The sequence below is a fragment of the Erinaceus europaeus genome, chromosome 12 (genome assembly GCF_950295315.1).
Source record: "Erinaceus europaeus chromosome 12, mEriEur2.1, whole genome shotgun sequence".
In the NCBI taxonomy this organism is placed as follows: Eukaryota; Metazoa; Chordata; class Mammalia; order Eulipotyphla; family Erinaceidae; genus Erinaceus; species Erinaceus europaeus.
Genome location: NC_080173.1, coordinates 39,743,926 through 39,756,476, shown reverse-complemented (window position 1 = coordinate 39,756,476; position 12,551 = coordinate 39,743,926). Strand labels below are relative to the sequence as shown.

The 12,551-nt window shown below is 42.0% G+C and overlaps 1 protein-coding gene across 3 annotated transcripts in view; it reads right to left on the bottom strand.

The window, feature by feature from the left end:
- The window catches only part of GRAP (GRB2 related adaptor protein), a 28,032-nt gene extending 17,827 nt beyond the window's left edge, over positions 1 to 10,205 (bottom strand). For all 3 annotated transcript variants that reach the window (XM_016189594.2, XM_016189595.2, XM_060203201.1), the window contains exon 1: positions 10,054 to 10,205. In XM_016189594.2, the coding sequence (XP_016045080.1) occupies positions 10,054 to 10,131 (78 nt within the window). In that variant the 5' untranslated portion in view covers positions 10,132 to 10,205. The remainder of the gene's footprint in view (positions 1 to 10,053) is intronic.
- Between the last annotated feature and the right edge of the window lie 2,346 nt (positions 10,206 to 12,551).

Sequence of the window (12,551 nt, the reverse complement as noted above, 5' to 3'; positions counted from 1 at the left end):
GCTGCCCTGTGTCCCCAGATCCCACACATGGCAACTTATGGGAGCAGGAATTTTTCTAAGACTTTTTCTCTCAACTGACCTTAAAAAATTATTTCCCTTCATCTGCTTACTGGCTACATGTAGAAGTTCAGACTTTATTGGGCCGTGGGGGATTTGGAGACAAGTCACCCAGAAAAGTGAGCCCCTTGACCCTGCAAAGAACCTGGGTTCGAGCCCCTGGCCGCCACATGGGAACACTAACACAAAGGGAGCTTCATGAGCACAGGATTAGTGCTGTGGTGTTTTCCCTGTCTGTCTCTCTCCCTATATCTGAAAAAAAAAAAAAAAAGAATGAAAAACCAGTCTACTAGGGGAATTGCTCAGGTATGAAACCTCAAGTTAAGCCTTCATGGAAAATAAATAAAAAGTAAAATAATAATAACAACAATGTAGAGTAGAAACTGAACTCTCAAGGCCTGGGAGGGGGTACAGGTGGATAAAGCATCAGAAACAAAAACATGAAGTCCTGAGCTCAATCAAAGGTGCCAGAGTGATCCCTTGCTTCTCTCTTTCCCCATCTCTCTTTCATTAGTTAATATATATATTCCTTATTTTTATTTTATTGGCTAGAGACAAAGAAATTGAATGGGGGAAGAGAAAATAGAGAAGAAGAGAGAGGAGCTGGGTGATGGTGCTCCTGGTTGAGAGCACATATTACCATGTGTAAGAACCCAGGTTTGAGCCCCTAGCCCCCAATTGCAGGGGGAAAGCTTTGTGAATGGTGAAACAGTACTGCAGATGTCTCTCTCCCTACCCTCTCAGTTTCTGGCTGTCTTTATATAATAAATAAAGATAGATAGATAGATAGATAGATAGAGGCCTGCAGCATGTTTCACTGCTCATGAAGCTTCTCCCTTGAAGGCGAGAGTGGGGGCTTGAACCCAGGTCCTTGCACAAAATAATGGATGAGTTAAAGAAGGTGCATTACCTAACTTTTGTCTTATGAGAGAAAAAAATCCATATATACACACACACCATCTGCTGCCTTGGAGATTCTTCTAACATAAAACTGTGCTGATCTGGCAAAGGAGAAAGTGGCAGGTGAAAAAGTCAGGTGCTAGGCTACATGGGTCTCTCCAAAAGTCCATTAACTGTTGCCTTTTGCCAGCTTCTCACTCTGAGTTTTGTGCTGCTTCTTAAGTGCTCTTGTGAAAGGTATCCTAGTATGTCATGTATTTTTTTCCTACTTAGTCCCCTTCATTTCTTACCCAGAAGACTGTATGGCCCTTCTCTACTTCCCTCCCTGACCTCTTCTCTGTCATCTTTTCTGAATGAACATCTGGTCAGGTTCTTCCCCTCTGAATTTCTCTCTGTGAGTCTGCTTCATGTCTGCTTCATGTTGAGAACAAAAGTCAGTATCTTTACAGACTCCTGCCTGCCTCCCAAATTTATCTCTCCCCCTCTTGCTCATACTGGCATTGGGGTTTCTTGCAGCTCTTAAGTCTATGAAAGTGCTCTTGCCTCAGGCCTTTGTACCAGCTGTGTGCCAGCCCAGGGCTCTCTCCCCTGCTTCTTTTCTTTTCTTTTCTTTTCTTTTCTTTTCTTTTCTTTTCTTTTCTTTTCTTTTCTTTTCTTTTTTCTTCTTCTAATTCCCCTTCTTCTTCTTCTTCTTCTTCTTCTTCTTCTCCTTCTCCTTATCCTTCCCCTTCCCCTTCCCCTTCCCCTTCTCCTTCTCCTTCTTCTCCTTCTTCTAATTATTCTTCTCATCGTCCTCCTTTTTTTTTTTTAAACATTTTATTTATTTATTTATTTTCCCTTTTGTTGCCCTTGTTGTTTAACATTGTTGTGGTTATTGATGTGGTTGTTGTTGGATAGGAGAGAGAGAAATAGAGAGAGAAGGGGAAGACAGAGAGGTGGAGAGAAAGATAGATACATGCAGACCTGCTTCACTGCTTGTGAAGCGACTCCCCTGCAGGTGGGGAGCCGGGGGCTCGAACCGGGATCCTTTAGCCAGTCCTTGAGCTTTGTGCCATGTACGCTTAACATGCTGCTCCACCGCCCAGTTCCCGTCCTTCTTTTTTTTTCTTCTAATTCTTCTTCTTCTCCTTCTTTTCTATTTTTATTAGATAGGACAGATAGAAATTTAGGGGGGAGGAGAGTTGGAGAGAGAAAGAGAGACAACTGCAGACCTGCTTCACTGTAAAATGTCTATCCTTCATGGAGGGGCACAGGCAGGGGAAGGCTCAAACCCCAGTCCTTGCACATGGTAATGTGTGTGCTTAACCAGATGTGCCATTGCCAGCCCCTCTCCTGTGCCTTCTTTAGGCCTCAGTACTGGTGTTGGCCCTGACATAATGCCCGGCATGGCAGAGAAGCTGAGTTGAGCCCCTAGCTTTGGATCCTTGGGGTGTAAGAGTCTTTTTGCATAACCACTGTATCATCTCTCCTCCACACTGCTTTATCTCTTGTTCAGGAGTGAGTGATTAAGCTAAGAAGCCGACTTATAGTTTAAAAGCCCTCAGGCTCCCATAGCCTACATGGAAGAAAAAGAACAAGAGAGGCTTTAATAGTCACTGTGTTCCAACTTAAGGATTTAAATAATATTGAAACAATTGTTAATTTCCACAACTGTGAACTATTTTTTTTTTTTTGCCTCCAGGGTTATTGCTGGGGCTTGGTGCCTGCACTATGAATCCACTGCTCCTTGAGGCCATTTCCCCCAATTTTAGCCCTTGATGTTGCGCTTGTTGTAGTTGTTATTTTTATTGTTGTCATAGCTGTTGTTGTTGCATAGGACAGAGATAAATCAAGAGAGGAGGGGAAGACAGGAGGAGGAGAGAAAGACAGACACTTGCAGACCTGCTTCACTATCTGTGAAGCAACTCCCTGCAGGCTCAAACCGGGATCCTTACGCCAGTGCTTGTGCTTTGCACCAAGTGCACTTAACCCACTGCACTACTGCCCAGCCCCCTTCTGTGAACTTTTTAAGTATCTTAGACACAAGTCAATCCAGGCAAGAGAGATCAATAATTTGATAAGTACTGAGAGAAGGACCTCATAACATACTATATAGAATGGTTAAACCAACAAGAAGAAATATTGGAGACATGAACCAGGATAGAAGTCTGGCTAAAAGCCCCCCCACCCCCCAGATTAAGCCACAGAATAATGAGGTCAACATCCAAATGCTAGTTAAGGAAATAATCACAAGAGTGAGTTTGAAAGAATCATCATCAGAAATGCAGAAACAACAAATAAGATTCTGGAAGAAAACACTAATTATCTCAAGATTATTAGCTTAAAGCTGAAATAGCTGAGCTAAGAACACAACTAGCTGAACAAGCTAAAACAGCATCAGAACAGGGTAACAAAATAATTGAACTTCAGAAAACAGTGGAGGGGAGAGAGAATAGAATAAACAAGGCAAAAAACAGAATTAGCAAGATTGAGGACTAATTAGAGACAACTAAAAAAGAAGTAAGAGATCTCAAAAACAGATTAAGAGATACTGATAACAGCAACAGAGACATATGGGATGACTTAAAAAAAAAACAATATACACATTATTGGCTTACCAGAGGAAGAAAAAAAGGGAAGGGAAGAAAGCATTCTTCAGGACATAATAGATGAAAACTTCTCTAGTCTAGACAACAAAAACAAAGGTTCAAAAATCCCAGAGGGTCCCAAACAGAATCAACCAGACTTAAAGACACCAGGACACATCCTATTTAGAATGGAAAGGAATAAGGATAGAGAAAGGATCCTGAAGGCTGCAAGAGAAAAACAAAGAGTCACCTACAGAGGAAAACCCATAAGATTGGCAGCAGATTTCTCCACACAAACACTACAGGCCAGAAGAGAATGGCAAGTCATCTATCAAGTGCTCAATGAGAAAGGCTTTCAACCAAGACTACTGTATCCTGCCAGACTGTCATTCAGACTAGATGGAGGCATAAAAACCTTCTCAGACAAGCAACAGTTGAAAGAATCAACTATCACCAAGCCTGCCCTGAAAGAAGTTCTGAAAAGTCTACTATAAACAGTCAGATCACAATAAATAGGTCATATATCAGAAGACTCTAAAACTCTACAAGAATGGCGTTAAAATATCTTCAATCTTTGATATCAATAAATGTCGATGGCCTGAATTCACCTATTAAAAGACAAAGAGTAGGAAGATGGATTTGAAAACACAACCCAACAATATGCTTTCTACAAGAAACCTATCTAACTTAACAATACAAACACAGACTCAAAGTGAAAGGATGGAAAACTATCATACAAGCCAATGGTCCACAAAGAAGGGCAGGAACAGCTATTCTCTCATATCTGATAGACTTTAAAATAAATAACATTTAAAAAGATAAGGATGGACACTACTTAATGCTCAGAGGATCAGGCAATCAAGAGGACTTAACAATTATTAACATCTATGCACCCAATGAGAAGCCATCTAAATACATCAAACGTGTACTGAAAGAGCTACAGCAAGATATTAACAGCAACACAGTCATAGTAGGGGACTTCAACATTCCACTCTCTCAACTTAACAGATCATCCAGGCAGAAAATCAATAAAGACATGAGGGAGCTAAATGAAAAGATAGATAAACCAGAACTATTGAACATTTTCAGAGTCATTCACCCCAAGAAACTGGAATACACATTCTACTCAAGTCCACATGGGTCATTCTCAAGGATAGACCATATGTTAGGCCACAAAGACAGCACCAGCAAATCCAAGAGCATTGAAATCATCCCAAGCATCTTCTCAGACCACAGTGGAATTAAATTAACACTTAACAATCAACAAAAGACTAGTAAGAGTCCCAAAATGTGGAAGCTCAACAGTACACTACTTAACAACTACTGGGTCAAAGAGGAAATCAAGGAAGAAATCAAAATGTTTCAAGAGTTCAATGAAAATGAAGACACAAGCTATCAAAATATGTGGGACACAACAAAGGCAGTATGAGAGGGTAGTTCATAACCATATAAGTACACATTAGGAAAAAAGAGAAACCACGACTAAACAATCTGATTGCACACCTTAAAGACCTAGAAGAAGGGAGTCGGGCGGTAGCGCAATGGGTTAAGCAAATGTGGCGTGAAGCGCAAGGACCAGCAGAAGCATCCCGGCTCAAGCCCCTGGCTCCCCACCTGCAGGGGAGTCGCTTCACAGGCGGTGAAGCAGGTCTGCAATTGTCTATCTTTCTCTCCCCTTCTCTGTCTTCCCTTCCTCTCTCCATGTCTCTCTGTCCTATCCAACAACTACTACAACAATAATACAACAAGGGCAACAAAAAGGAATAAATAAATAAATATAAAAAAAAGACCTAGAAGAAGAACAACAAAGAAACCCTAAGGCAACCAGAAGGACAGAAATAACTAAAGTTAGGGCAGAAATAAATAACATTGAAAATAAGAAAACCATACAAAAGATCAACAAAAGTAAATGTTGGTTATTCGAAAGAGTGAACAAAATCAACGAGCCTTTAGCCAGACTCACAAAACAAAAAAGGGAAAAGGCCCAAATAAGTCGGATTGTAAATGAAAGAGGAGATATCACAACAGACACCGTAGAAATTCAACATATCATGCGAGGCTCCTATGAACAACTACATGCCACCAAGCTAGAGAACCTGGAAGAAATGGACGATTTCCTAGATACCTAAAAACTTCCAAAATTAAATAAAGAGGAACTAGATAATATAAACAGGCCCATCACAGCTAATGAAATTGAAACAGTTATCAAAAACCTTCCCAGGAGTCGGGCAGTAGCACAGTGGGTTAAGCGCACATGGCATGAAGTGCAAGGACCAACATAAGGATCCTGGCTCCCCACCTGCAGAGGAGGCACTTCACAAACGGTGAAGCAGATCTGCAGGTATCTCTTTCTCTCCCCCTCTCTGTCTTCCCCTCCTCTTTCCATTTCTCTCTGTCCTAACAACGATGACACCAATAACAACAACAATAACAACAACAACAACAAAACAACAAGGGCAACAAAAGGGAAAATAAATAAATTAAAAAATAAAACCCTTCCCAAGAATAAAAATTCTGGACCAGATAGATTCACAAATTAATTCTACAAAACCTTCAAGGAAGAGTTAATACTTCTACTTTTAAAAGTTTTCAGAAGATTGAAGACACAGGAGTACTCCCTCCCAGCTTAACTTAATGAAGCCAACGTAACTCTGACACCAAAACCAGACAGGGACACAACCATAAAAGAAAACTACCAACCCATATTTCTAATGAACATAGATGCTAAAATATTGGACAAAATTCTAACCAACTGGATACAGCAGTATATTAAAAAGATTGTTCATCATGACCAAGTGAGATTAATCCCAGGCATGCAAGGTTGGTTTAATATATGTAACTCAATCAACGTGATCCACCACATCAACAAAAGCAAGACCAAAAACCACATGGTCATATCAATAGATGCAGAGAAAGCCTTTGACAAAATACAACATTTCTTTATGATCAAAACACTACAAAAATGGTAATAGATGGAAAAGTCCTGAAGATAGTGGAGTCTTTATATAGCAAACCTACAGCCAACATTATACTCAATGGTGAAAAACTGGAAGCATTTCCCCTCAGATCAGGTACAGACAGGGCTGCCCACTATCACTATTACTATTCAACATAGTGTTGGAAGCTCTTGCCATAGCAATCAGGCAGGAGCAAGGAACTAAAGGCATACAGATTGGAAGAGAAGAAGTCAAACTCTCCCTATTTGCAGATGACATGATAGTATACATAGAAAAACCTAAAAAATCCAGAAATAAGCTTTTGGAAATCATCAAGCAATACAGTAAGGTGTCAGGCTACAAAGTTAACATAGAAAAATCAGTGGCATTCCTCTGTGCAAACACTAAGCTAGAAGAAATTGAAATCCAGAAATCAGTTCCTTTTACTATAGCAACAAAAACAATAAAATATCTAGGAGTAAACCTAACCAAAGAAGTGAAAGCCTTGTATACTGAAAATTATGAGTCACTACACAAGGAAATTGAAAAAGACACAAAGAAGTGGAAAGATATTCTGTGTTCATGGGTTAGAAGAATTAACATCATCAAAATGAATATACTACCCAGAGCCATCTACAAATTTAATGTTATCCCCATCAAGATCCTAACCACATTTTTTAGGAGAATAAAACAAATGCTACAAATGTTTATCTGGAACCAGAAAAGACCTAGAATTGCCAAAACAATCTTGAGAAGAAAAAACAGAACGGGAGGCATCACACTCCCAGATCTCAAATTGTATTATAGGGCCATTGTCATCAAAACTGCTTTGTACTGGAACATGAATAGACACACTGACCAGTGGAATAGAATTGAGAGCCCAGAAGTAAGCCCCCACACCTATGGACACCTAGTTTTTGACAAAGGTGCCCAGACTATTAAATGGGGAATGCAAAGTCTCTTCAACAAATAGTGTTGAAAAAAATGGGCTGAAATATGCAGAGGAATGAAACTGAACCATTATATTTCACCAAACACAAAAGTAAATTCTATGTGGATCAAGGACTTGGATGTTAGACCAGAAACTATCAGATACTTAGGTGAAAATATTGGCAGAACTCTTTTCCAAATAAATTTTAGAAACATCTTCAATGAAACAAATCAAATTATAAAGAAGACTAAGGCAAGCATAAAGCTATGGGACTGCATCAAATTAAAAAGCTTCTGCATGAAACAGGAGGATTATTATAGGATGATCTCACTCTCGGGCAGAAATTTAAAAATAAGATCAGAAGAGAAAACACAAGTAGAACCTGAACTGGAGTTGGTGTATTACCTCAAAGTAAACAACTCTGGGGTGTGGGGGAGAGTACAGGTCCAAAAAGAATGACAGAGGACTTAGTGGGGCTGTATTGTTATATGGAAAACTGAGAAATGTTATGCATGCACACACTATTGTATTTACTGTTGAATGTAAAACATTAATCCCTCAATAAAGAAATTAAAATAAAAAGCTTCTGCACAGCAAAAGAAACCAATACCCAAACAAAGAGACCCCTCACAGAATGGGAGAAGATCTTTACATGCCATACATCAGACAAGAGGCTAATAACCAGAATATATAAAGAACTTGCCAAACTCAAAAGCAAGAAAACAAATAACCCCATCCAAAAATGGGGAGAGGACATGGACAGAATATTCACCACAGAAGAGATCCGAAAAGCTGAGAAACACTTGAAAAAAATGCTCCAAGTTTGTCAGCAAAATGCAAATAAAGAAAACAATGAGTTATCACTTCACTCCTGTGAGAATGTCATACATCAGAAAAGGTAACAGCAGCAAATGCTGGAGAGGGTGTGGGGTCAAAGGAACCCTCCTGCACTGCTGGTGGGAATGTCAATTTGTCCAACCTCTGTGGAGAACAGTCTGGAGAACTCTCCGAAGGCTAGAAATGGACCTACCCTATGACCCGGCAACTCCTCTCCTGGGGATATACCCTAAGGATCCCAACACACCCACCCAAAAAAAATTATGTATACATATGTTCATAGCAGCACAATTTGTAATAGCTAAAACCTGGAAGCAACCCGGGTGTCCAAGAACAGATGAGTGGCGGAGCAAGTTGTGGTATATGTACACAATGGAATACTACTCAGCTATTAAAAATGGTGATTTCACTATTTCCAGCCCATCTTGGATGGGGCTTGAAGAAATTATGTATAGTGAAATAAGTCAGAAACAGAAGGATGAATATGGGATGATCTCACTCACAAGCAGAAGCTGAAAAATAAGATCAGAAGAAGAAAAAGAAAAAAGTAGAACCTGAACTGGAGTTGGTGTATTGCCCCAAAGTAAAAGACTCTGGTGGGTGGTGGGGGAGAGTACAGGTCCTGGAAAAGGATGACAGAGGACCTAGTGGGGATTTTATTGTTATGTGGAAAACTGAGAAATGTTATGCATCTACAAACTATTGTATTTACTGTCTACTGTAAAACATTAATCCCCCAGTAAAGGAATAATAATAAAAAACCTCGCTTATTTTCTTACCTCAAACTTTCTCCCTTGTTCCCCCTCTTTCACTCTGCCTCTAGTTGTGTTTTTAAATTCTGTTTTTTAAATACTTATTTATTTTCCCTTTTGTTGCCCTTGTTGTTAAATTTTATTTTTATGTATGAAATTGTTAACTTGAGTGAGAGGTGAGAGGCAACCAGAGTATCACTATGGCACATGTCAACCCAGGGATTGAGCTCAGGAACCTCATGCCATTAAGTCCTAGGCTCTAGATGCTATACCACCTCCCAGGTTTCTGTTTTATTCTCTTCTTCTTTTTTTTAAATTAGCTTTATTTGTTTGATAGAGACAGTCAGACTTTGAGTGTGAAGGAGGAGGTAGAGAGGAAGAGAGACAGAGTCATCTGCGGACCTGCTTCACAACTCATGAAACTTCCCCCTGGGGAGCTGGAGACTTGAAGTTGGGTCCTTGTGCTTTGTAACATGTGCATTCAACCAGGTGCGCCACCACCTAGCCCTTTCTTCCCTTTTCTTTCTTTTTTTTCTTTTCTCCTCTCCCTCTCTCTCTTTTTTTAAATATTATTTATTGGATAGAAACAGAGAGAAATTGAGGGAGAAGGGGAAAATAGAAAGAGAAACATTTGCAGTACTGCTTGACCATTTGTGAAGCTTCCCTCCTGCAGGTGGGTACTAGGGGCTTGAACCCAGGTCCTTGCACATGGTGATATGTGTGCTCAATTGGATCCACCACTGCCAGGCCTCTAGGTTGATATTTTCTAATATTTTCCTAGAAAAACTGGGTATGTAGGCCCCTCTTGCCAACCTTGATGCAAAGTCCCCTGAATTCTAACAGTGGCCCCCAAAGAAGAGATTATCCATTCCGGATCTATTTCCCAGAGAGTAAACTGAGGCTCAGAGTGAGGCAGATGTTGGGGTAGTCACATGTCTCATAACTAACAGACCAAGGTGCTGCCTCTGCCTCCAGAAGCTGGGCCCTGTTTGGGGTGGTCTACCCTGAACCCCCAACTCTGAAATCTACTCCCTAGCCCCTGTGGTGCCAACCCAGCCCATGTAGCCCCCTACCTTGAGTGTGTCCCCCTTATTGAAGGCCAGCTCGTCACTTTCGGTGGCCTGGAAGCTGTACAGTGCCACCGACTCCATGCCGTCCCCCCAGCCTCAGCTTCCTTCTTCCCCGGTGTGGGGCTCTTCCTCTGCTGTCACAGCCTGTTTGTTCTTTTAAAGTGGAGGCTGAGCTGCCTGACAGGGGAGAAACAGGAAGAAGGGCTGTGTCACAGCACGGGGCCACTAGGGCCACTCAGCTTCCCCCTCAGGCCTGGGGGAGTCCCCTGGCAGCCCTCCCACCTGGGAGAGGGGCATAGATGATGAACCTGAGGTTTCAGAGGGGTGACCCTCCAACCTTTGTCCTACACAGCAGGCGTCCTATGGCCCCAGGTCCACCTAGCCTTGCCAACCTGTGCTCTAGGGTCCTCTTTTCATTATTTTTAAAAAGTTTGATAAAGTCAGAGATAAATTAAGAGGGAAGGGAGATAGGGAGATACCTGCAACATTGCTTCACTTCTCATGAAGCTCCCCACTGCGGATGGGGACTAGGGAGTTGGAACCCAGTCCTTACACATGGTGACGTGTCTTCTACCAGGTACACATTTAGTTTTTCTAAACATTCTTTGTTGCAAATGTGTTGAGTTCTGTGCCTGGCATTCAAGAACCCACCACAAGCCTCACTCATTGTGGGTTCTCTGAACAGTCACAGCATGGGGACACATCACACTCTCCTCATTCTCCAGTCTTTCTCATATGGTCATAGCTTGGTCTGGTCTCTGCTTCCTCCACCTCCTCTTCCTCATTCTCTTCCTCCTTCCCCTCTTGCTCTTTCTCCTCTCAGGAGACTCCTATTTATCCCTCAAAACCCAACTCAGAAAGTACCTCTTCTTGTTAGTGAGATATAGACTAAAAGATTTCTTACAAAGCAGCAAATTGGCATGTTTTGGGTAGTGAGCTCATGTAGCAATTTTCACATGGTAGCTTGGTTGTTGTAGGAAAGAGTCTAAGTAGATACATGCAGGCATGTTCTTTGAACCAAGGGTCTCTTTTTTACTTTTATTTTTTAATTCTCCAGTTATTAGAAGAAAGGTCTGAAAAAACTGAGTAATTGGAACAGTGTGAATTCTTTTATGACATTTTATTTTCCTTTTCATGCTTGTCTTTGAATAGATTTCTTACTATAGTTCAAATTAAGTGTGTCTCTCTGTTTCTCTCTCTCCACCTCCCCCTCTCATTTTCTCTCTGTCTCTATTCAATAATAAATAAATAAATAAATAAATATTTAAAAAATGTAAAGCAGAGCCTCTGGCAAATGCCATGGCTAGGGTCAAACTCAGGACTTCATGACAGAAAGTACTCTAGCCACTGCACCTTCTCCCAGGTGGAACTGGGGCACTGTTGGTGAAGAGTGGTATTCAGGGACCAGAATGGGGCTGGTATTAAGTGTCTTCCATACTGGGTCGTGTTATGGGTTCTAGGTCCTCTCAGAAGACAGAACTCATGGACACACATACATGCACAGCCATTATATTTATTTGCTTCTCGTGTCCATGTGGCTCTTTAGATATCTGTCTCCTAGTGGAGAGGGAACATTTCTTTTCCAGATGTGTCTTTACAAATGCCATTGTCCCCATCCTGCAGCTTCTCTGAGAGGCTGACAGTTTCTTTTGAAAAAGGTTGAGTGAATCTGTAGTCATTTTCAAATAGTGAAAGATTAAAAAAAAAAAAAAACAGCTAATAGGGGTAGAGGGGTAGGAGGGTGTCCACGATCTAGAGCCCGAATCAGCTGGGTGGTTGGCCCGGCCCCTCCATAGCCCTAGAAGTTTGCTCTTGGCCCCTCCCTGTCTTCCGCTAGTCCCAGAGGCCAAGGTGACAGGATGTCACGAGGCGTCTCTTTCCGGCTGGGTGGCAGCTGAGGTTTCAGAAAGGTGGGGGGGTGGGGGGGGCTGGGAAAACATGCTGAGTATCCTGGAGCTTAGTGTGTGTGTGTGTGTGTGTGTGTGTGTGTGTGTGTAGCTACCCCCAAAGAGCCAAGCTGCTGACCCCTGGGCCTGTAGGTCTGCCAGTGGGTGTTTGTTATCTTGTTTAGGGCCTGGCAGGTGGTTCACCTGGTAAAGTGCATACATTACCATGGTCCAACAGTCCCAGCCCAGCTGCCACATGAGAGCCTCTGCAGTGGGGGAGCTTGACAAGCTGTGGCGTCTCTGCTTTTCTGTCTCCCCCCATCTCTAACCTTTGCATCCAGTGTTCCCCAGATCCCCAGGGTGGAGCTTGGTGACAGAGCTGAGGGGACATGGGATACTGGATGTAGAGGGATGTCTGGGCCTGGAATTGTGGTCCACAGAACCAGGGTCCCCATAGGAAGAGGCAGCTCAAATCAGCATTGGGTCTTACGCAGTAAGGTTGATGTGGGTGGGTGGGTGGGTGAGGCTTTGCAGGGTAATGAGAGGCAGGCACTGATCCCAGGTCACACCTGAGTGTGACCCAAAGGTCTTAGTGAGAGGAGGCAGAGGGAGGAT